The sequence below is a fragment of the Recurvomyces mirabilis genome (genome assembly GCF_035927965.1).
Source record: "Recurvomyces mirabilis strain CCFEE 5264 chromosome Unknown scaffold_9, whole genome shotgun sequence".
NCBI classification, from domain to species: domain Eukaryota; kingdom Fungi; phylum Ascomycota; class Dothideomycetes; order Mycosphaerellales; family Teratosphaeriaceae; genus Recurvomyces; species Recurvomyces mirabilis.
Genome location: NW_027041943.1, coordinates 790,365 through 813,466, shown reverse-complemented (window position 1 = coordinate 813,466; position 23,102 = coordinate 790,365). Strand labels below are relative to the sequence as shown.

At 54.8% G+C, this 23,102-nt stretch overlaps 11 protein-coding genes across 11 annotated transcripts; 4 read left to right on the top strand and 7 right to left on the bottom strand.

Moving 5' to 3' along the window:
• Positions 1 to 419: 419 nt before the first annotated feature.
• Positions 420 to 1,804, top strand: LTS14_004344 (uncharacterized protein; the record flags this gene model as incomplete). The annotated part of the gene is made up of 2 exons (XM_064837046.1): positions 420 to 468; positions 519 to 1,804. 2 exons carry the CDS (start codon positions 420 to 422, stop codon positions 1,802 to 1,804), a joined length of 1,335 nt encoding a protein of 444 aa, XP_064695679.1.
• A 378-nt stretch (positions 1,805 to 2,182) lies between these two features.
• LTS14_004343 (uncharacterized protein) lies at positions 2,183 to 2,527 on the bottom strand (the record flags this gene model as incomplete). The annotated part of the gene is made up of 1 exon (XM_064837045.1): positions 2,183 to 2,527. The coding sequence occupies one exon, from the start codon at positions 2,525 to 2,527 to the stop codon at positions 2,183 to 2,185; it is 345 nt and encodes a 114-aa protein (XP_064695678.1).
• A 120-nt stretch (positions 2,528 to 2,647) lies between these two features.
• LTS14_004342 (uncharacterized protein) lies at positions 2,648 to 4,186 on the bottom strand (the record flags this gene model as incomplete). Its single annotated transcript, XM_064837044.1, has 7 exons — positions 2,648 to 2,650; positions 2,708 to 3,400; positions 3,456 to 3,488; positions 3,540 to 3,629; positions 3,680 to 3,855; positions 3,912 to 3,990; positions 4,043 to 4,186. 7 exons carry the CDS (start codon positions 4,184 to 4,186, stop codon positions 2,648 to 2,650), a joined length of 1,218 nt encoding a protein of 405 aa, XP_064695677.1.
• A 729-nt stretch (positions 4,187 to 4,915) lies between these two features.
• Positions 4,916 to 7,153, bottom strand: LTS14_004341 (uncharacterized protein; the record flags this gene model as incomplete). Its single annotated transcript, XM_064837043.1, has 2 exons — positions 4,916 to 7,083; positions 7,132 to 7,153. 2 exons carry the CDS (start codon positions 7,151 to 7,153, stop codon positions 4,916 to 4,918), a joined length of 2,190 nt encoding a protein of 729 aa, XP_064695676.1.
• Positions 7,154 to 7,627: 474 nt separating this feature from the next.
• LTS14_004340 (uncharacterized protein) lies at positions 7,628 to 10,015 on the bottom strand (the record flags this gene model as incomplete). Its single annotated transcript, XM_064837042.1, has 1 exon — positions 7,628 to 10,015. One exon carries the CDS (start codon positions 10,013 to 10,015, stop codon positions 7,628 to 7,630), a length of 2,388 nt encoding a protein of 795 aa, XP_064695675.1.
• Positions 10,016 to 10,957: 942 nt separating this feature from the next.
• ERG11 (Lanosterol 14-alpha-demethylase) lies at positions 10,958 to 12,640 on the bottom strand (the record flags this gene model as incomplete). The annotated part of the gene is made up of 2 exons (XM_064837041.1): positions 10,958 to 12,151; positions 12,206 to 12,640. The coding sequence occupies 2 exons, from the start codon at positions 12,638 to 12,640 to the stop codon at positions 10,958 to 10,960; spliced, it is 1,629 nt and encodes a 542-aa protein (XP_064695674.1).
• Positions 12,641 to 13,198: 558 nt separating this feature from the next.
• On the top strand, positions 13,199 to 13,783 carry LTS14_004338 (uncharacterized protein; the record flags this gene model as incomplete). Its single annotated transcript, XM_064837040.1, has 1 exon — positions 13,199 to 13,783. One exon carries the CDS (start codon positions 13,199 to 13,201, stop codon positions 13,781 to 13,783), a length of 585 nt encoding a protein of 194 aa, XP_064695673.1.
• A 35-nt stretch (positions 13,784 to 13,818) lies between these two features.
• LTS14_004337 (uncharacterized protein) lies at positions 13,819 to 14,844 on the bottom strand (the record flags this gene model as incomplete). The annotated part of the gene is made up of 1 exon (XM_064837039.1): positions 13,819 to 14,844. One exon carries the CDS (start codon positions 14,842 to 14,844, stop codon positions 13,819 to 13,821), a length of 1,026 nt encoding a protein of 341 aa, XP_064695672.1.
• A 366-nt stretch (positions 14,845 to 15,210) lies between these two features.
• DUN1 (serine/threonine protein kinase) lies at positions 15,211 to 17,403 on the bottom strand (the record flags this gene model as incomplete). Its single annotated transcript, XM_064837038.1, has 3 exons — positions 15,211 to 16,110; positions 16,163 to 17,311; positions 17,362 to 17,403. The coding sequence occupies 3 exons, from the start codon at positions 17,401 to 17,403 to the stop codon at positions 15,211 to 15,213; spliced, it is 2,091 nt and encodes a 696-aa protein (XP_064695671.1).
• Positions 17,404 to 17,988: 585 nt separating this feature from the next.
• LTS14_004335 (uncharacterized protein) lies at positions 17,989 to 18,964 on the top strand (the record flags this gene model as incomplete). The annotated part of the gene is made up of 2 exons (XM_064837037.1): positions 17,989 to 18,678; positions 18,740 to 18,964. The coding sequence occupies 2 exons, from the start codon at positions 17,989 to 17,991 to the stop codon at positions 18,962 to 18,964; spliced, it is 915 nt and encodes a 304-aa protein (XP_064695670.1).
• A 1,552-nt stretch (positions 18,965 to 20,516) lies between these two features.
• Positions 20,517 to 20,953, top strand: LTS14_004334 (uncharacterized protein; the record flags this gene model as incomplete). The annotated part of the gene is made up of 3 exons (XM_064837036.1): positions 20,517 to 20,644; positions 20,694 to 20,758; positions 20,814 to 20,953. 3 exons carry the CDS (start codon positions 20,517 to 20,519, stop codon positions 20,951 to 20,953), a joined length of 333 nt encoding a protein of 110 aa, XP_064695669.1.
• Between the last annotated feature and the right edge of the window lie 2,149 nt (positions 20,954 to 23,102).

The window sequence follows — 23,102 nt, the reverse complement described above, 5'->3', positions numbered from 1 at the left end:
GTATTCATGTGAGCCCGGTCTTTAGGCTCATGTGTCACCCCTTTCACAACGATGCGATGATGCTATGGCCCTTCCCTTGTCGAAGCTGGAAACATGTCAATAGTGATCTATCTGTCAATCGTGCTCGGTCTAAGCGGAATCATGTGGGCGTAGAGATCAAGAGCTCTATCCTGATAGAGTCTAGTGGTCCGGCTCTCCTCTAGCCCGCAGTTCATCTTGCCATCTGCCGTGGAACAACTCATCTCCGGCTCATGCTGAGCTCGATGTACCGCAGATGGCGTGGCAGGAGGCCGAGATGCGATATAGCCAAGACTACCTCTGCTAATCAATCGTGGTCGCACCCAGATCGTCCATCTGACCCTGTACCAACTCACAACGTAGCATCCCAAAAGCGAAAGAATATAGAAATTTGACACGGCATGGCGTCCAAGAACGTCCTGAACTTGCATATATGCATCGTCGGTGCCGGTAAGCTCACCAGTTGTGATGAGCATGCAACAAATACTAAATCATTGCAGGCATGGGCGGCCTTGCCACTGCGCTGGCATTGGCGAAAGAAGGCTTCCAACACATAGACGTCTATGAAGGAGCCTCGACCCTCGGCTTCGTAGGTGCTGGCATCCAGCTAGCACCGAATATGGCGCGTATTCTGGATCGGATGGGCGTCTGGAAAGACATTGAGCGAGAAGCAGTCGACCTTCAGGATACCAGCATAAGACAGGGCTCGACAGACCAGGAACTGGGACATGTGGATCTGAAGTACATCCGTTCGACTTACGACTACCCACATATGGTAGGACATCGATCTTCGTTGGCAGGATCGATATATGAAGGGTGTAAGCGAGAAAAGACGATCAATTTCTTCTTCGCCACTGAGATCGAGGTTGTCGAGTCATACGGCCCTCGACCATCATTCAAAGCTCGGCCACGAAAAGGTGGCGAGCCCTATGATGTGCAGTGTGATGTGCTCCTCGCAGCAGACGGCGTCAAATCGACAATACGAGATCAAATGCTTCGGTTGGCGAACATAAGCGCCAAAATTGTGGATACTGGGCAAGCAGCTTATCGAATCATGCTCAAACGGGAAGACATGGCGAACGATCCCGAACTACTAGAATTGCTAGACAAGGAATCCGTGACTCGTTGGATTGGCGAGAAACGACATATCATTGCATATCCAGTGTCAAATAAGCAGATCTACAACATGAGTACAGTACAGCCCGACCTCAACTTCGCCGCTGCGCCATCAGCAACATACACAACGAAAGGCAGCAAGCCACAGATGATGGAAGTCTTTGGCGATTTCTGTCCGAAGGTGAGAAGGATGCTCGATCTAGTGCCCGATGGTGAAGTTTGTGAGTGGAAGCTACGAGTCCACGAGCCTCTACCTTTCTGGGTCTACGATCAGACAGCTCTGGTGGGCGATGCATGCCATCCAACACTTCCACATCTGGCCCAGGGTGCGGCACAAGCCATCGAAGACGGTGCGGTGATCGCTGTGGTTCTGTCGAAGCTGCCGAACACTTCTCCCGAGGCCATACATAAGGCGCTGAAGGTCTATGAGAAAGTTCGGATGGAGCGAGCATATACTCTGGTTGAGCTTGCGGCAGCGTCAGGTCGGGCCATGCATCTAGGCGAGGGAGCGGCAAAGGAGGAGCGGGATCGGCAGTTTGCTGCGCTCAAAGATGGCAAAGGTCCTGTGCCAGATAAGTGGGCGGATGCCGATGTACAAAAGAAGATCTACGGTACAGATGTGGTGAAGGTTGCGAAAGAGGAATTCGGGGCTATATATGCTAAGCTATAGGTGAAGACTCCGCTGATACCATGCAGCGATTCAGGTCAAATCAGATCCAGACTAATGGCCAGCGACGACAGCGTTGGCATCGATCGTTGTGCTTCCCCAATTGCGTCGCCTTCAACTCTTCTGACTGTTGCACAGGTGGCCTGCCGCTAGCTTTTTTGATTCTACGATGTCCATCTGGACTAGTTGCAGCAAGCCTCCCTCGTGATGTGTTGGTCATTCTGTCTTACAGAGGATGATTGCGGAAACCCGACAAGAGTTGGACGGGCAAAGCATACTGTTGACATGATAGAGTGCTTGCATATATGTACGAGCCCAGATCCGTGAGCGCGAGTAGCACAGCTTCGCCAATGGACCGCCTTGCTTCATCATGGTAATGCTCTACGTAACGTAAATGAAGTCAGGCTTTCTGTCTCCAAGCAACTCGATCTCACTCCGCGATAACCCAGCTGTCGTATGATCACGCTCGCCAGCCAGCCTCTTCTTGTTCTCGGCCACCAACAGGAAATGCGTAACCAAGCTGCCACCGAGCAAGAACAGGACCATATAAGCAAGCACAACAGCATGGCCAGGCCTGTAATTCGGCTTGTCCTTAGCACGGTAGATATTGCTGCTGACCACTCCATTCAAATTGCCCCAACCAATGACGAACCCAAGCGTAACTCCACGCTTATAGACACCTTCCGTATTACTAAAATTCAAGCAGAATACGTTAGCTGAATTCATCTCCGCGGTAGATTGGGAATGCACTCGTGTCTCTCGAACGCGAGAGCGCTAATTGAGGCATGCGAGGTCCTAGGTGTGACGCGTCTAAAGGTCGGTGTCATGTAAAGACAACTAATGTACTTACTATTGCTTGGTTAGCATATTTCCAGAGATGGACGGCTTTCTTCTAGCTCCACTCACCTTTGCACACCACACAATCGTGTTCGCAATACATGGGTATATACCCAATGCGCCAAGGAACGTTCCTGCGTACTTGACACCTGGGGCGGTAGAGCCAAGAAGCATCGAGAAGCCAACAATACCGATGCATGACACACCAACGTTGCACCAGCCACGTTGCTGCGTTCTGTCGGCAAGCCAGCCGATGAAAATCGTAAGTACTGCCGCTGCGGCGTAGGGCGGCACGGACAGCAGATTCGCCTTGGTCGAAGAGTAACCTAGCTCAGTGATGATAGTCGGCAAGAACAGACTGAAGGCGTAGAGTGCTCCATCACAGCCCATGTAGATGATAGCGAAGGCCCATGTCTTCCAGTCCTTGACTGCCGCCCAGAAGTAAGCCATCTTGAACTCCTCATGCTCGGCAGAAGATTGATTGTCGGCCTTCAGACGGCGGATGACTCGCACGCGGTCGGGCTCAGACAGGAACTTGGCATCATCCGGGAAATCATGGACGAACCAGTAGCTGGCGATTCCAATCAGTACTGTCGCCAGACCTTCGAGGATGAAGATCCAGGCCCATCCAGCTTTACCCCCAACGCCGCGCATCTTGGCGATCGCAGCAGCGAGAAGACCACCGAAGGAGCCGGCAAGTGCGGCGGCGGAGAAGAAGATGGCTGCTCTGATACCGATTTCCTTCCGCTTATACCAGCATGACTAGATCCGCTGTCAGAAGTTGTGCTCGGTCTTCGAGATGAAGGTACAAGCCTACCAGGTAATAGTTGACGCCGGGGAACAATCCAGCCTGTCATCTAGGTTAGCCCGGCGGACTGCGTAACATTGGTAAAGATCTCACTTCGGCCATGCCCAAGAACCACCTCGCAGCTGCGAGACCAGAGAAGTTTGTGACCAGTCCCATGCAGGTCATGACGATTCCCCATAGCACCTAGTTCAGACATTAGTCGCTGTGAGTCTCCATGGATTGGTAGACCATACCATGATGAGAGGTATGAAGACACTCGGCTTCAGGCGCTTGAGCAGGATGTTGGTGAGCGGCTCGAAACCAGCATACGAGACGAAGAACAGCGACAAGGCGGCGGCATATTGCCCATTGCTCATGTTGTTAAGATCTTTCAACAGGCCATCGAGCTTAGCGTTTCCGATGTTAGTTCCTATCGACAAATATCAGCCGCTTTCTTCTGGTTTTGTTCGCATATGGTAGACTCACGGTCAAGGAAGGACGCCAAGTAGAGCAGAGTAAGCCATGGAATAAGCTTCCAGTCAAGATGGCGGACGAGTCTCTTGTCCTTTGGCAAGCATTAGCAAAGGCATAACCAACACATCATTCAGTAGACTTACAATGCTCGCTCTCTCGCCTTCGCTGAGTCCAGCATCAGGATCTGGTAGACCTATTACGGCATCCTCCTTCATTGATGCGGTACCAACATCCTTCTCATACGAAGGCGGGCTGGGCGACGCATCGCTACTGAGCTTCTCGGCCATGATTCAGCGATTTTTGAGTCCGATAGATTGTGCGCGTGCTTCTGTCTGTGTTTGTGCAGGTGAGGAAGTAAGAAAGTCCACCCTCAGTACGCTACCTTCCTTGTACATATATGCATGCATGACGGCGACGCGGGTGCCGCATCTTCCTCGACGATGCGGCTGTCACACTGGGCGCATTATTCGCCTCGGGATCGCGTGCAGCAATGATTTGTGAACGGACGCCAGTCTTGCAAAGATGAGCGCGCCAAGTGCAAACCACTCTATCGCCGTGACATGAGTGGCTGGCCACGGATGTCGATCCCTCGTGCAGCCGTGCTTCCCCACGTGTGCTGCGGGGATATCTGGAGGCGCCGGATATGGTAGGTGGGTGTCACTGCAAACAACAGCGAGCAGGAATTACCGCAATACATCCGTGGTGAACGGTAGAGGTTCGATGATGTGTACGATGCTAGGATGTACGAAGAAATGCTCAGCTAGTCGGAGGCCAGTCCACCGCATCCTCATTCGACACCGTAATGTTTCGCCATAATCAGATGTGTCATGGCTCACTCCTTTGAGCGCAACTGCCTCCATCTGAACTAAGAATTACACCCAACCTGGTTGCATAGAGGCAACGTTGGTCGTAGAACAGCATCGAGCGATGCGATCCATACTCGCCTCTTCCCAAACCACTCGCTTCGTCCTCGTCCGCACAGTGCTGACCTCATCCTCACGTCAACATCACCGCCTCTAACCCTCAGCAACTCTGCTCTGCAAGCCTTCCCATTCAGCTGCCCTCTTGGTGAGATCTTTGAACCCCACCCGATATCCCGTCCCAAAGCCCGCAACATTGCTAGTCTGGCATAGAGTCTCCACCCACCTTCGATACCTATCACCCAAGCCACGCAAGAAGAGAAAGCACAAAGTCTCTTCGGGCAAGACGTCTGCGCCGGAGCCACCAGGAGTACCACTCGACCCATGTTGAAGCCTTGTGCTCGTAGAGAGTTCCACACGATGGCGTCCAAGAGTATCGTGAGGGACCTGCTGACTGCGCTTGATCTTAGCAAACGCATGCCATGCGGTTTCCAGACGACCAATATACTCTTGCAGATCGTTGCCACAGGTCTCGAGGTTCGTGTCCGTAAGCTCTGAGAACTTCTTATAAGCATGCTCTGAGCCACGAGGAGAGCATATCTCCTCCAGCGACGCCCAGGCGTCAGCGGCTTTCTTGAATCCTTGCACACGGGTACGGAAGGAGGGTCCGAGAGCAGACCATAACGAGCCGAGTAGGAGACCATTGCGTCGATTGAAGATGGCTTGCTGTTTGATATACTCGTTCCAGTCGTCTACATCAACCTCTTCTTCGTCTTCTCCCACAACAGGAGCAATCGGTTCGCCCCTCTCGCCCAATAGCGTGTCGTAGAGATTCTCCTTCTGGCTCGCTTCAACGAACGCTTCGCTAAAAGCGTCCCAGTCCTTTGGCAATGTCAGTGTTGGCACTTTGGTGTAGCTGGTACCACTCCCACACGACGACTGAGCAAGAATCTCGACGGAGCTGCTTTTCAGGTCCAGCCTTTTGGCTTTGACATGCTCGCTCTGGAACGTGCGGAGGTCGTTCAGGATCTGCTCCGCCGCAGCGCGATTGCGGCTGAGTTGCGTTTGACCTCTGCTACCAGACGTAGGTGTTTGCTGGCTCGGACCCTCCTGCTCCACAATGGAGATGTCCATGTCTGTATCTTGATCGCCTGCAGCTGCGGTAGCACGGATATCATTCAGCAGGTTCGGCTCGATAGTCGTCTCCTTGTCGTACACACACTCTGCCTTGTCGATCTGGCACTGCTGGCACGTCGGACGAGAACGATCGCATTTACACTTCTTCTTGCGACATCTGTTGCAAGCGATCGTGGCGCCGAACGGCCTGTCCCCAGATCGTGCATGTGCTTTACCGTGGGTGATGCAGGTGCCGAATTTCTTAAACTTCAGCTTCATGTTGGCGACATCTGTCCGGGTGTAAAGGCCATCCTGATTGGTACGCTGCAGGAACTGCAAGACTTGTGTGGTAGGTGTGCCGATCTGGAAGAGACCATCGATAGCTTTCTCCATGCCGCCCTGACGAGCTCGGCGACGATGACCGGTGAGCGCCACAGCTTCGACAGGACCATGATTATGGTGAGTCTTCCTATGTCTTACCTGCCATTGACCATTCGAATTGCTGGGTTCCAATGCCACGATCGCCAGACTCATCGGACAGCCCTGCCGGTTTGTCTTGCGAGGTTTACGGACTCTTGTTGCATCAGTCAATTTGCCAGTATTGGCCAGCTTCCCGTACTTCGAGCAATGCAGATAGCGTTTGTAAATCTTCCCATTCGCATTCTTCTTGCTAGCCCGTCGCACCAGCTCGTAACCATGCTCAAGTGACCAGGAATGTACTGCTTGCTCTAACTCGGCCTCGGTCGGGTATGTACCCTCGGGTGGTGGCGGCAAGTTGAAGATGGGCTGATCCTCATCTTCTTCTGCCTCTGCTTCCTCCTCACCATTGGAGCCTTCTTCGGCTTCATCGCCGGCCTGTCCGCTCTCGCGCTGCAATGCTGTTCTCAGCTGTTCTTCCAGATCATCAGCTGGTGGTGCGCCAGGTCCTGTTGGCACATTGTCCTCGACCCGGGGCTGCTGTGGAACATTATTCGGCAGACGGTACTGAGAGGTACCAGATCGCTGTTGCGGCGTCTGTTGCTGACTTCGCGACGCAGCAGGCTGTTGGAAAGGTCGAATGAATTGTGCTTGCTGGGCCTGGACCTGATGCGGTGCAAGCTGCTGCTGTGGTGTCGGGTATGCTGGATATGCGTTCTGCTGCTGCGTCGGGTAGGGGTTGGACGCGTAGCCGTAATGGTTCTGTTGTGGCGGTGGTGGATATTGCGAGTCTGTGAAGTGTGAGCACTAGTAGCGAGCACGAAGGGATTCAGACATACAATTACTCTGTTGTGGATTCATCTTGGAGCACTGTAGCTCTCGGCATATGCGGCGCGGGCAGGTGGTCTTCTCGATAGCAATCATCCGGATGCTCGAGATGAGGTGAACGACTGACTAGCGCCCTTTCCTTCGGAAGCCGCCGCTTGCCATCCATACACAAACCAACCCCATTCATTCTATCATTCAATTGTGGCGATGATGACTTGACGAGGCTGCCAGCCTGTGCTCTCCTCTGGAGAAGGCAATGGGTATCATAATGCACCTTGTCGGATCAATCCACCTGGCGGACATCTAGCACTGCGGCCCGGTACTTCACGTGGTGCGGCCGTTGAACAGACCTAGGAAGTTGTTCTTACTTGAGCACACTGATTGCATGACTATTTATACTATTTGGCTGAGTAGTTGCAAGCCACTCTGCCGCCCACGCCTCTCCCACCCCTAATCTACGCACAATTCCTCTTCACTGACCCCTTGAAAGATCTCGCCGCCTCAAGATCACCGAAGCTGCTCCAGCTGGCTGCGACCTTGGCCTCCGGTACAGTGAGCATATTGGAGGTCACCACCGGACCTTCTCACGGTGACGACATCATCCTCACGATCCGATAGCCCAGGATTGCTAGCTTCAGCCGTCTCAGACAACGTGGTGTCCGAAGATCGATTTTCACTAACCCCTCCAAGCAAGCTCTGCAGCGGCCTCTCGCAAGGATCCGGCAAGAAGCCTTTGCCAGCACCGCCCAGATCCCAATGCAAGCTCTCCATCGCCTGCTTGGTGATGATGGCGTCCTCGATACTGGCGAACTCGAAGAAGAGCAACCCATCGTCGTTCTTGCCCGTACGAAGTGGAAGTGTGAAGTAGCTCGGTATCGTACGCTGTTCGAGTGTTTTGCTGACCATAGTCGTGACTTGCTCCGCCGTCTTGCTTCCATCGTCGTTCAGATAGAGCACGCGACTTGGACGTTCTTGTGGTGAGATACCGAACGAGATTGGAGGACGGATGGGCGTCTTGATATGCATGACCTTGATCCTCGAAGGCTCCGAACCGTCCTTGACCTCGAGGAAGACCTTGTTCTTACGACAGAACTCCGCATATGCATGCGCTACGTCCGCGTACAAGAATGTCACCACCGCAGCATTCATGGCCATCATGGGCTTCGTGCGCATCTGGCTGAGCGGCAGATACTCAGCAGAGATGATCTTACCACCACGGACCATGTCGAGCACATCTGCAAGGCTTGCACCCGGTGGAATATTACTTATCACCGCAGTCCGCATCGTGCTAGGATTGTGGGAGAAGTTGCTGTGGAGAAGCTGCTGGTCGTCCCGTGGCCAGTGGCAGCACCCCGGCCGGGTGTCGCGATCACTGCTAAAGTTGCACCTTGCAGGTCTGTTGTCTGGACGGTCCACATGTCTGCTGGTGATGCTGGTGCTTTCTGCTTCGCTGAAACTGGAGGTCGTTGAGTCGTGCACGTCTGGCCCGGAATCTCGTTCGCACGTCTTACCCTCTCCCACTTCTATGAATCCGGGGACCGCTGGCTTTGGTGCAAAAGAATGAGACCCACGAGCACTCTCCGATTGCTTGTTGAGCTCTTCGCAAAAATCATCGACGCTGAGTAGCTCGATATGCTGTGTTGTCGAGTGTACAGGTGTAGTTACATCGCGATGCGAGTTGGGCTCTGGTTGGACCACCAACCCTGCCTTTACCTGGGGCGCCCATCGAGAAGCCATCAGGCCGTGGGAAGGAGCCAAGGTCTCCGAAGCTGATGGCGTGGTCTTCGCTCGTGGCGAGTCGTGCTTAGAGGCTGGAAGACTATCGAGCCCTGGGCAGCCACTATCTCGAGCCGCAGACTCGGTCATCTCAATCACTGGCACCAGCACATTCGCCGTGGCTGTCGTAGCTGGGCCGAGGATCTCATGCCCAGCTGCCCGGTCGTCTCCGACAGTCTCGACGGGCAAGAGATGCTCCACATCCTTCGAAGTAATCCCGCCCTCCTCGGAAAAGCTTCGGTCGACCATCGCAGCCGCCTGCTTAGCCTTGTATACCGGCCGAATCTCCTTCTCATAGTACTCCTGCCACTCTTCAGGACTGTGTCGCCCTCTACGCTTCGCCACATCGACCCACTTTTGCGTATAGTCTTCGCTGTCCAGATCCTCCAGGAAGCACGCTATTCCAAGCAGGTAGCTGCGCTCCCACTGCGTAAAGCAGTGCTGGGCATGAGTCCTCTTCGGCGCGTCCACGAGGTCTAGTTCATCCAGGTCCACTAGATCAGTCTGTTGAACATGTTCCTGGCCTATGTGGCTTCTGGATTCATCCACCACACGACCCTCTACGGTATGGAAGCCAGACTTTGGGAGCCGGTAGTCTCCCATCGCCAAAGACCCACCCGACTTACCAGAAGCTGGTGGTGTTGAAATACTGCTAGTGTCCACGCCCAATCCACCATCTCGGGATGCGGCAACCCAGCCATCGCCCGCTCGTCCGGGTCCATCCCCCTCGAAGCTAAGCAAATCATGCCTCCCAGCCCAGCTCACCTCACTATGGATTTCGGGGCCGACCCTGGAGGGTGACCGTGTGCTTGGGTAACGCTGTACAGGTCCGGCACGATCAACGAACGGATCGTCGAGAGCGAACGCAGGTCGATTGAGATCAAGTAGCCGTCGCTGTCGAAGGAGGCCCTCCAGCCTTACAGTTTCCGCCCGGGTCGATTGGAGCTGTGCGCGTAGATGATCAGAAACATCGTGTTGAGTCTGGATCTGTTGCTTGCCGATGATGCCGACGAGATGAGCCGTGGCGGTTTGTGCTTCCGCGAGCTGCCGCTTGACGAGACGGAGTTCTGTCGTTAGTGCTGCGTTCTGGAGTTGAAGATCTAGTAGTGGCTGAGCCATAGTGGTGGTGGTGGTGGGAGTGGTAGTGTAGGAGGAGAGATGATTGAGTGGTAGATTGGAAGTGGCAAAGGGAGGAGGTGTGGTACTTATACGACTGTTGCCAGTGCAAACACTCACCACTGAGCAACAACACCATAGCTGAGTGAGTTTTCGCGCTGCTCAGGTGTGAGGTCTCCGCCCCTGAATGTTCCGCTCAAGGAGAACGAGTGAAAGTTATCGGTAACAATCATGCTGTTCATCTGATGACCATCACCATGTACTGAGTGCAGTCGTCCCACGGCTTATCTCGACATCAGACCTTCAAGACAGCACAAGGCCCAGTGCGATGATCGGCACGAGCCCTTCGCCTCGACTCGCTGCTCGGACTGATACTCTCTAGACTCGTTGGCTTGACAGTTATAAAGTCGCAGCCGAATTCAAGCAGCAGAGAAAAGGCGAAATATGGAACTGACCTTCCTCAAGACAATTTTCAGCTGCAGAGAAGAAGCGGAACACCGAACCTGAATTTCCTGGAAGGCAATCCAGCTCATCGTGCAGCCCAGGTATTATTGTGGTCGTAAATGGGGCTGCTAGCCAACATACACCCAAGGCCAGAACGTTCAAGCTATACCTCACGGGCAGGGGGCAGAGGATTGCAAAAATTATGAATCGGCATGCTCCAGCATGACCACTTTAAGATGGAGCTCATCCCTTCTTTCTCAAAGTCAAGCAGCCACTTTTAGTGACAAGGCCGGACTGTTTGTAATCGCCCCAAAGCTCGAGCATCGATCGTGTTAAGTTCCAGCTCACGAGCACCAGTATCTCCATCTTCCCAAGAAACAGATGTCATGCATTTGTATGATTCCTATAAGCTGAGCATGAAACGCTACATCGAAAAACATGCCCATCTACATATCTATTTCGCTCAACACCGCCGAGGGAACCCCCCCGGTCCCGATCAGCTTAAGCCTTGTTCTTCTGTCTCCTCTCCCAACGCACAACCGCCGGCCGCTGCGGCTGACTAAACAAACTACTATAATCCGTCCCCACGACCTCCTTCTCCCCATCCGGCGTCGTAAACCGAAACTCCCTAACCAAACACCCCAAAATGGTCTGCAACTGCACATAAGCAAACTGCTCCCCAATACAACGATGCCTCCCGGCGCCAAAAGGCAAATACGGCGACGCGGCTCCCTTGCTAATCTCTCCGTACCCATAATCCTCCTTCTCCTCCGCCACGGCCTCCTTCAAATGCTTGGGGGCGAGATGCGCATATTCCGGCGCGGGGTGGTCGTCCCAGCGATGCGGTTCCCAGGTCATGGGGGAGGGGAAGTGTTCGGCGCTGCGGGCTGTGACGCCTGGGGTGGCGAGGAGGGAGTGGGTGGGGGGGATGACGTAGGGGGTTCCTTCGATCGGCATGGGGGATTTGACTTTGCGGAGGATGGAGTGGATCGGGGTGTGGAGGCGGAGGGTCTCCTTGACGACTTGGGCGTGGAGGGGGAGGTGGGGGAGTGAGTCGTAGGTGAGGTCGTTGAGGGCGCCGGAGGAGGGGTCGGTGCCGAGGGCGTGGGTTTGTTCGGCGAGGAGTTCGTCTTGGATTTGCGGGTCGGTGGCGAGGCGGAGGAGGATCCAGGAGGAGGTGGAGGAGGAGGAGTGTTGGCCGGCCATGAGGAGGGCGATCATCATGTGGGCGACTTCTTTGTCCGGGACGGGGGTGCCGTCTTTGTAGGTGCAGTTCATGAGGTTCCAGATCATGTCCTCTTCGCGTTCGTCCGGGTTGATGTCGCCGGCCTCCCGTCGCTCCTGGATGATGCCCATGTATGTGTCCGTCATCTTCCTCTGGGCGATGTCGCGCTTGCGGTTGTGGGGGAGGGGCACGTAGGGCAGCATGAAGTTGATGGGGGAGAAGCCGGCGTCGAGGTCGTGGAAGGAGTCGGCGAAGGAGGAGTCGAATTTCTCGCGGACCTCCTTGCCCTGGAGGGAGCGCGAGGCGGTGTAGATGGTCAGCTCGGCCATGGTGGGCGGGACGTTGAAGCTGCCGGTTGTGGAGGCGAACTTCTTGGAGGCGGCGTCGGCGGAGAAGAAGTCACGGACCTCGCGGGAGATGAGTTGGACGTAGGAGCGGAGGGAGGAGGAGGTGAGGCCGAACTTGACGAACTGCAAGTCATATCAGTGGCAGTCCATTTGTGAATGTTGATAGTAGGGACGCACCTTCTTCTGCTCCATCAATTTCGAATTGGGACAGTCATACACGACATCCTTCCCAAACACCGGCGTCGTGAGTGGCGAATAGATCTCCTCGGCGTTGACATCCTTCAGCTTCCCGTTCAGGATGAAATCATTCCCCTTGGTGCCCAGACACACGGTCGTCTTCTTGCCCAGCAGGATGAAGGTGAAGACGTCGCCGTACTTGGCCTGGCAGGCGAAGAAGAAGCGGTAGGGGTCGATGCCGTAGGTGATGGTGCTGCCGATGAAGGGGACGAGGTGGAAGACGATGGGGGGTTCGTGCGGGTTGCGGGCGGTCAGCTGGAGGAGGATGTTGAGGAGGATGGTGGTGGTGAGGAGGGTGAGGAGGGCGAAGAGGATGGCGGTCCAGGAGGAGGTGAGGGGCGCGAGGGCGGTGGAGAGGGTGTTGAGGAGGCCCATGGTTTGCTGGCAGTCCTGTGCTGTGACTATGAGACAGAGGCTGGTTGGTATTCTATAGACACGACATGGACGGAATGGCGCCACTACAAAAAAGTGGCCAACGTGCGACCAATGGCGAGTGGTCTGATCTTTTTGCTGGGCCCTGATCTGCAGGCACCCAGCGGTAGCGCCGACCTTATCCTCTTATGGCGTCATCTCGCGTGGCCTCGAGACATTATCCATGGCGGGGTAGAGATTCACGACTCAGGATTAAACGAACAGCCCATCACCATTGTACGGGGAACGGGCAGGCCCAGCCATGCTATCCCTCACCAACGTAGATGGGGGAGCTACTAGTATGCGCTCAACCACCACCACAACATTGCCACGCGGCACCCGAGTCCATCCGACATGACTGCAGCATAGCGATGCCGGCATTGATTGCCGAAAAGTAACAACAACACCACCTCCGTTTCATCACTTCCTGCTGGGTGATATCCCGAATAGTCCAACCGCCTTCCAAACAACCCTCACTTCCACTACCATCCCATCCTCCCATCCTCAAGACAGACACCCACCATGCGCATTCCCTACGCCCCCACCTCCCCCATAGACCCCACGCCCGAGAACGAAGCCATCTACCAACGCATCCGCGACCGCCGCAACCTGCGCCCCCTCATCCCCCTCGACCTCGCCCTCCTCCACAACCCGGACATCGCAGACGGCTACAGCAAGTTCGTCGGGGCCATCCGGTCCAAATCCTCCGTTCCCTTGCCACTAGCCGAACTGGCCATCTGCTACGTCGCAGTCCTCAACAAGGCCACCTACGAATGGACGGCCCATGCACCCATCTGTCTCAAAGCGGGGACGAAGCGGGACGTTCTGGAACTGTTGTTGGAAGCAGGCAGTGATATCGCGGCGGTGCAGAAGGCGAGTGTGTTGAGTGAGGTGGAGAAATTGGTGTTGGCGTTCACGTACCAGAGTACCAAGGAGATTGTGATTCAGGAGGATGTGATGGAGGAGTTGAAGCGGGAGTTTACGGATCAGCAGGTCATGGAGTTGACGATTACCGTCGGGGCGTATAATATGGTTAGTCGCTTTCTGGTCGGGTTGGACGTGACGGAGAGTAATGGGAGGGCGATGGAGATGCCGAAGGAAGCATGACAAGTGCGGAACCAACCATACGCTCACATTTCCTTTCATCCTTTGTAAGGATGGACCTCCAACCAATATCGCGCAATCTCCTCCCTCGTCGCGACCCACACCCCTTCCTTCTGGCGAATATACTCCACGAACTTCCTCACCGCCCCTATCCGTCCCGGCCGTCCACTGATACGCGCATGCAACCCTACGGACATCATCTTCGGACTTCCCTCCACCCCTTCCGCATACAACTCGTCAAAGGCCGCGACGAGATAGTTGTAGAAATCGTCCGGTGAGGACCAATTGTGCGGCATCAGGTACTTGAAGTCGTTCGTGTCGAGACTGTATGGGAGTATTAACAGGGCCTTGTTCCTACCTTCCCCATCCCCATCCCCACCCGCACCAGCATCACGCGAGCTCAGGCCCGTTTCCAATTGTGGAAGGGATTGATAATACGGCAGATCATCCGCGTAAGAATCCGACATCCACAGCAACTCGAGCCCTCTCTCCCTATACATCTCCAAGATCAGAAGCTGCGACCGCGGCGACAACCGCCCCACATACCAACCGGTCGGCGCGCGCCCCGTTTGATCCATGGACAGGTCAATACACCTCTCAATCTGCGCCCTCTCCTCCGTCTCAGGAACATCATGATAGTCAATCCACCGCCACCCATGACACCCAACCTCCCACCCCATCCCCGCACACACCCTCCCCACCTCCGGATTCAACTCCAACGCCCTCCCGACCCCGAAAACGGTCCCCCTCACCCCTTTATCCCCAAACAACCGCAAAAGCCTCCAGATACCCGCGCGGGAACCGTACTCGTACTCGCTCTCGATATTCGTATTCCGGGCTCCATGACGGGGTAAGCCTCCGACGATCTCGGAGAGGTAGGTTTCGGATCTGGTGTCGCCGTTGACGAGGGAGTATTCGCCGCCTTCTTCGTAGTTGATGACGAAGGAGAGGGCGATTTTGGCGTTGTTGGGCCAGTGGGGGTTGGGCGGGTTCGGGCCGTAGCCTATCAAGTCCCGGGGCGGTTGGAGGTCGATACTGTTGTCATAGGCGTTGGCCATGTCCATGATGGTGACTTGGAGAGAGATGTCCTCACCCGGGTCGAAATCCATAGAGCATGGTGACGGATGATAAGACGGCGAGATCCCAGAAGCGATATCGGTCTCCACGAGTGGCGAATAGATTGTGCTTCGTGGTTGAGGCAAACATGAGGAATCGCGTCGTCAGAACCCTACCTCGGTCGTGTGGCCACTGTGACCGCCATGGAATTCATTTCATCACGTACGATCGTTTGCTACATACATATACAGCAGTCCATCCCTCCACAACCCCAATCTCCCATCATCGCAATCCACGGCCTCCCCAGCCTCTTGCTAGAACAGACACAACCCCATCCCGGCCACAAAAGCCTTCTCATTCATGCGGATGCACATCTACTCCTGCGGCGCCCCAGCCTTCATGGTCGCATCCGGATACCGACTCAGATCCGCCTCGCCAAACAAAACCTGATCCCCCTTGCCTCCCATCTCCACAAACTCCCTCGGATCCCTCCCCGCCGCTGGATCGACCTCGATCTCAACCGAATGCTCCGCCCTGCCCTCCTTACCATTCTGCGCGGCAGCCTGCACCTGCTCCGGCTTCGACTCCGGCTGGCCCGGCGAAGCAGTCTCCGTATCGTCGAAATGCGGACCCCGGTTCTTATCCCAGACCACCACGTCCGGTTTATCCTCCGCCTGCGTTTCGACGGTGCGCTCGACCTTGATGTCGTTGATGGAGGATAACAGTGTCCGTTCGCGCTGGGGCTTGCGTTTGCTAAAGTCCAGACCGGCCAGGGCACCCGTCAAGCCATCGGTGCTATCGGTGACGCTGGGGTATTGGTTCGTGGTCCATGGATGCTCGAGGCACTCGTCGATGGTAATGCGGCGTTCGACGTCGACCGTGAGCATCTTGTCAATCAGATCCAGAGCGGGGTCGCCGACAGAGTCCCAGTATGGTGATGGATAGTCAAAGCGGCCCATTCTGATCTGTTGGCTTAGAGTGTAGGGGTTCTCTTTGGAGTAGAGTTCATCGGAGAAAGGTGGGAAGCCGCAGAGGCAGATGTAGAGGACGACGCCGAGGGACCAGACGTCGACGGCGCGGGTGTAGCGGCGACGGTTGCCTTGCTCGAGGATCTCGGGGGCGACGTAGGATGGGGTGCCGCAGAGAGTGGTGGTGAAGGACTCCTCGCCGATGATCTTGGCCAGGCCGAAGTCGGCGAGCTTGATGCTCAGGTCTTTGTCCATGAGGAGGATGTTCTCGGGCTTGATGTCGCGGTGGACAATATTGCGCTCATGCTGCTGCAGGTCAGCTTCATGTTCGTGACGCGCGCGATACTTTCGGGCTTACCAGATACTTCACACCCTGGAAGAGCTGTATGAAGATCTTCCTCGTGTCCACCTCCGACAACTTCGACTTCGTCACAATGTGATTGAAGAGCTCGCCCTCCGGCGCAAGCTCCAACACCAGATAGACCGCATCTACCTCATCGAACGTGGACTTCAGACAAAGCATGTTCGGGTGGCTCACACCCATCAGCACCGCAATCTCCTGCTGCAGCCCGTCAACTCTGCTCCTCTCACCCGGTCCGCTTCGCTTCTCAAACTTCTTCACGGCATATGATGCTCCTGAGCACTTCTCCGTCGCCATGTAGACAGTCGCGAAATGTCCTTTGCCAAGCTGTCCGTTGATCTTGTACTGCTGCATGAAGCCATTCCCGTCGCGGTTACGAGGGTATCGGAAGATGAAGCGTGCCTGATCCAAAATCGAGATCTCATCGCCGTCGTTGAGCTCTCGCCGCTTGTTCCGCCCGACCAGTGCATCGTTCACGTACGTGCCGTTGCCACTCAGATCTTCGAGTACAGCCACCACGTCACCATACCTGTTCTCCGAGAAGAGCAGACAATGCCGGTTGCTGACCGTAGGCACATTGAGCTGTCGGTCACACTCGGGATGTCTGCCGATCAGATAGCCCTCGGCGGGTATGCCGTTCAAGCCCTTGTCTACCTCGTACTCCTCCTCCTTCTTCTTCCAGTGCTTCTTGGACACTTTGCCTTTGCCGGTCTTCTTGCCAACCATGCCCGAGGGGATTGGACACGCGGCCCTCTTGCGGAGGACCAGAGGGTTGGCAATCCCGGTCACAGGGACCATATATCCCCATACCCCTTCGCCCACCTCGTCCTCAACCTCATAAGCTATCGGCGCCGGGATGAGGAACTGTGAGTAGGGCTGAGTGTCATCTGGTGGTGACGAGAGGCCATGTCGTTGCGACTGCGGCGGTGGACTAGAAACAGGCGTCTTCGGCCCAATCTGCTGACTCGGCGGCGTCACGGTGCCGGTTTTCGTGGTATCAGCGTCTCCATCTGACGTCGCTCCTCGCGTCACGGGTGATGGGAGCGGTGCTTGTTTCAGCTCTTCGTCGCCGGCATTGTCGTCCACAATCGAGAGACGATTGCTTCGACGCGGTTTCTTCGGCTCATACTCTTCTCCAGTCGAGTGCTGGTATGCGGTCAGTAAGAAGTCGCTCGGGCTTGAGGATGACTACCCACCCTTCCACGCTTGAGTGAGCTTTTCTCCTGTTGTGGTGGCATAACGTCTTGCCGCTGTCGGCTTGCAGAAGCGTGATGGTGCGATTGATATAACGCGCGGAAGCCCAACTATGGCGTCGATCGGTGAAAGTGGCCGCAATGGTATAGAACGGTGGAACTGCTGCCACGAACCTATCCTCTGGTCATGGTCATGATTACAGGCATGTCACCGTCCGAGCATAAAAGTATATATATCGAGTCCGAGCGTTGAACAGGGCTTGATCTTTCGAGGTCGTGAATGACCTCTTCTTCCCGTATGTCGAGGGCAAATATTCAGCACACGCTCGGTCGAGCTCAGGGGGGTACTATATTATTCCGTTGACTATGCCACCTCCGATACGTTCCTGATGTTGCAGTGCGACCTGTCAATAATTGCTTAATCTTCATCCGTGCTCCACGATCCGAAGTTCACGATCGCTGTGGGGTCATCTCAACGGCTGGAATAATAGGTGGATCTCGCCCAGGCATCAGCCGTATTGAGCAGGCAGAACTACCCGACTACCAATCATGAAACGTGCCCTCAAGCCTACGACTAGACTCCAGTAAAGATGTTGCTACAACGTCAAAGCCATCGGTCAAACAAAAAGGATGCCGTGGTCTCACCATTCACACTCTGGCCAGTTCTGCGGGCATGCCGCCAACACACTGGAGGAAGTGGTGCAGACGGCGATCAAGAAAGGCATGAGCATTTTCTGCCTCACCGAACACATCGCGCGAGCAATCGAAGACTTCTACCCCGAGGAAGCAAAACGTCACGATCAAGCCAGTCTAGCGAAACTATACGACGACTTCTACCACGAAGCCAGACGACTACAAAAAGCCTACGCCGACCAAATCATCATCTTCGTAGGCTTCGAGGGCGAATGGATCCGCGAAGGCTCCCTCACGATCATCCAGGACCTGCTGGCCACTTACCGGGTCGACCTGTTCGTGGGTAGTGTCCACCACGTCCATACCATCCCTATCGACTACGATCACGATATGTACTACAAAGCTCGGGATGTAGCTGGTGGCACCGACGAGCGGGTCTTCGAGGACTACTTCGACTCGCAGTATGATATGCTCCAGGCCTTGAAGCCGCCTGTCGTCGGCCATTTCGACCTCATCCGACTGAAGAGTGATCAACCCGATCGAAGTTTCAAGACCTGGCCGAATGTATGGAAGAAGATATTGCGGAACCTGGACTTCGTCGCTGCTTATGGTGGCGTGCTGGAGCTGAACTCGAGTAGTCTGAGGAAGGGCATGAAGGAATGCTATCCGCAAGTCGAGATCATGGAGGTAAGGACTATCGGATTGCAATGACTTTGGAACCTCAAGTATGCTGATTGTGCTCTCGCAGACCTTCCATGCCAAGAGTGGTCGCTTCACACTATCCGACGATAGTCACGGTGTTGACCAAGTTGGCCTGAACTATGGCAAAGTGGCCGACTGTGTCAAGCGTGCAGGTGTGACAGAGATGTGGCATCTTGCGCCAGCCACGGACGTCTCGTCGCACTTTGACAAGCGTTTCCCGACTGTCACATGGCGGTCTGTTGCCGTTGCGGACCAAACCATGAGCGACTGAGCGGACGTTCGATTCTAGTAGCAAGGACCGTCTTCGCGCTTGGCTAGCTGGACCGATATTACATCACTGCGCCACGTAGTCGTTGCTGGCAGACCGAATCACGACAAGTGCCGTGAAGTGGATGTACAGGGTATATCAAGACCCCATCCATACTTGTAGCACAGACACCAGACTACATATGTGACATGCGAGTCGTACTCCGAGCCGTGTCCCAATCGATCGACAGCCATGCTGGCATATAATGTGAAGATCTGAAAATCTCCGTCCGGGGCAAGTCATTGGGTGGCGGAGTTGTGGATGGAATCACAGGGGCGGTGAGGCTGTCCTCCATATTACACATGACATTTTGTGGCGAGACAGGGTCTGCGAGTCGCTGGCGCGCGTGGCGCGATAATCGTGGTAGTCGTGTAGTATCCGCTGTGTGAGACTACATGGGTCGGGGTTCGATATTGGCGCATATCGGCTGAAAGCCATGTGCGAGGTACTGCAGATCTGGAAATAATGATTCCTTGCTGTTGTACAGACAAAAAGCGCACTGGCTCCGGATCGTCACCCTATGGTGTGTAATGTATTCCATCATGCTTGGAGGCGGTGAGGTGATTGTCTTATTGCCCTCCAGGCCGCAGATGATAAGGCAGGGTGTTCCGTACTTCGGCAATGCGGTGAAGCAGAATTAGTGGTTGGCCGTGACAGCAATCGATGAAGCACGCATTCCCGATGCCCTACCACCATCTATGGCTGCGTCGCTCCCGTAGATCAATATGGTGAGAGTGTTCTCTCGGAAGCATCCACAACGTTCTCCTGCCGGAGTCCGGCAAGTGATGCTTACAGCGATTGCCATGCAGGGCGTGGTTGAATGATGCTGCCCAAGATGCTAGCGAGTAGAACTGCTATTCGGGTGAAGTTGGGATGGCATGGTGTAGATCGTTTCCTATAGCACTGTTCGGTAACAAACTCGGCTGGTTGCCGATGTGGATAACCGGCTGCAGACCCGATTGCTTGCTGGCTGAGTTCACTCGTGCTTCCGCAACCGCAAGGCCACAACCTCGAAAAGGTAAGGGTTTCCTTCTGAGGTATATTAGTCGGCAGACCCAACGATTTGCTGGACATCATTGGCGGGACTGCTTGGACAACGGTAGTGCAGATTTGGCACGGCCCGATCGCCAGATTCCAATGCTCTGGTCGCTGGGGCAAGCACTTTCTGCAGGGGCCAAGTCGCTTCGAGCTGTTCCGAGCGCGCAAGCCGCGGCACCCTGCTTTCTATGGTTTTCTCGCTCTGAAACCGCTCTGCTGCAAGTCGCGTCGCACATGCTCCAACGGTTTTGATTCCAGGATGTGTCGATGGGCAGTACCAGGAACGACAGGGTCCATGAAAGTCTGGAGTGAGTGAGTGAGTGAGGTTGAAGTGGGGAGAGCCGGCTCGCACCGATAGGATGGATGTAAGGTTCTTCATTGACTTCCATTCCAACCACAGTTTAGTTTTTTTTGCGTCACCTGAAGACACCACTTCCTAACTTCACCTCAACACAAACCCATCACTACATTCACAACCATGGGCGTCATCAAGAAGCAGATCACCCCCGGCAATGGTGTCGACAAGCCTAAGGCCGGCGACACCATCACCATGGAGTACACTGGCAACCTCCAGGACACCAAGGCTGCTGATGGCAAGGGCAAGCAGTACGCACGCCCAATCAATTTACGATTGTGGAGGGGACTGATTGAACAGGTTCGACTCCTCCGTCGGCCGCGGCGACTTCAAGACCAAGATCGGTGTTGGCCAGGTCATCAAGGGTGAGTGCTCATAAACCTAATGAGCAGGCCCGTTGCTGACACGTGGCACATTCAGGTTGGGACGAGGGCGTCCTGAGCACTGATGGCGGTATGACCTTGGGTGAGAAGGCCACCCTCACCATCACCGGCGATTACGCATACGGCGACCGTGGTTTCCCTGGCCTCATTCCCGCGAATGCCACCCTCATCTTGTAAGCTCCGAGCCACCATCAATTCGAAGCTTGTACTGACAGTGGTTACAGCGATGTGGAGCTCAAGGGTATCAATGGCAAGTCTGCTTAGGTGTTGATGATGCGGTGAGACAAGACTTTCCTGGCTAGACGAGCCGGACATGATCTGCGATCGGGCAGAGCGACTTAGATGAACTCTTGTCAGATGTCTACGCTACACCAGAATCAAACTATCGACATATTCCAAACCTCTCAGATGTCTACCACTCTCAGCCGTACACTTGGATGATGCTAGCCACCTGTATGAATGCTGCTTACCCTGCAGAACAAGAATGATTCCGAATACCGGCTCCGTCATTCGTCAGGCTCCGCCGGAAAAGTTATATTACAACCGTGGGTTAACACAACAAGAAACGCGTTAAGTAATGTCCGCACTGCGGCAGGTACACCGAAGTAGCGTTGATCAACGGCAGCCTAGCCGCTATTCAGAAGCCGAGCAGCGGTCACCCTAGGGCTATCAGATCATACCGTCGTAGTGTTGCTAGAAAATACATGCTTTGCCTTCAGGCTACACTACTGCAGGTGAATCTCACACAGAAGAATGCCATCGAATCGAACCTGACGCTTAGCTTACCACGTAGTGGGTTGTGGCGCCTGCCTTCGACGCAGATATGCTTGGCAAAACGCAATTTCTGGCACGAACGGCTCAAAGTGGTTTCCGAGCTTGCAGTTTTCGGAGGATATCATTGTGATCTCTAGGGCAAGTGTGCCGGAGTCGGTGCAACGGAGTGTGGTACACTAGGTTCGGGCGAGGTACACCTGGATGGGAGACTGGATCCGACAAACTCTCGCTTGACTAATGCCGTCCTAGCACGCTGCCATCTATCTGACCCATGTACTTGCAACAGATCATGACGATGTCCACCATCCTGATGAAGAGCACGATCTTGCTTCTATTCCTGCATTACAAGTTATATCTTCACACGGTAGCATTTGCGAGGACGTGCTCCCGAGTGTCACCCACCCTCTCAATGAATGAAGTGGCATTCGTGGCAATCACGACGGTCCAGCAATCTGAAGTCCGCAGTGGGCTTCTGGTCAATGGCGATCCGGGAGAGGCACATCGAGAAGTCCTTCCAAGAGTGCCAGATGGTCAAGATCATTCTCAAGGACAACTCGCTCCGCACCATTATCATCAAGCGTAAAGCCATGCCACAAGAAGATGCCAATGGTGGCTGGGAGACCAAAGGCAGCATACACCAGAGGATCTTTAAAAGCGGCGATTCTACTTATCAACGTGTCCCGGAAGAGGGTATGCAGTTCTTTGGCCTGAGCGTAGTGTATAAAGTGTGGTCGCGGCGCGTTAGGTGCTGCATATTGGACGTAGCCTAGAGTATGGTTTACGATGTGCACCGTGATGCCAATAGGTAGCATCTCTGCCTCGTAAAGGAAGTCAGCAGGACCGCGCGCGTCCCATTGTTTCCGGATCGAGCACCATATTAGCAGGCTCGAACGTCGTGAGCACTGTTTGTACAGGCAGGACATCGAGCTTGCCTGCAGCCGCCTCAGCCCAAGCCCATGCAGCTTTCTCACGTAGAGCTGGTGTCGGTAACGAGTGCGCGAGGATCTCCAGACGAGTCACGATGGTGCTTCCAAGGAGACCAGTACATTGACCCAGGCCACCCGGCCGACCATTTGCGCTGGCCACGAAACCGATGGCGTAGTGGTGAGCGAATGTGCGCAGATAATTTCGCAGCCGTCGATGAGAGGCGGCATCTAGTTGAGGCGTACGTGGCAGTACCTCACTAAGACGTGAGAGGCCATGTTGGTCTTTCCCTTCTGGATGTGGCGGTGCGTTCGCTGTTGCACCGTCCTGCCGCCTCGTGAGTGGGCAATATAGGTGCGCGAGCATTGCATCGGTCACCAAGAGCTCAGTTTATGGTCGGTAAGCATCATCTGGCTTAGCATGGGACAACTGCTCCGTACTTGAAGACATATAGTGAGCTCCCAATGATCGGTTGTTCGTTCGAGAAACAGGTCGCGCGAAATAAGAAGGCAAGGGTATCTTTTGGCTTTGCTCTCTGCTAACTAGCCAGCGCGCTAGCCAGTTTAGGATGCCGTGCTTGCGTCATTTTCGGCGCGTCGCGTCTAGCGAAGACAAACTGTATGCAACA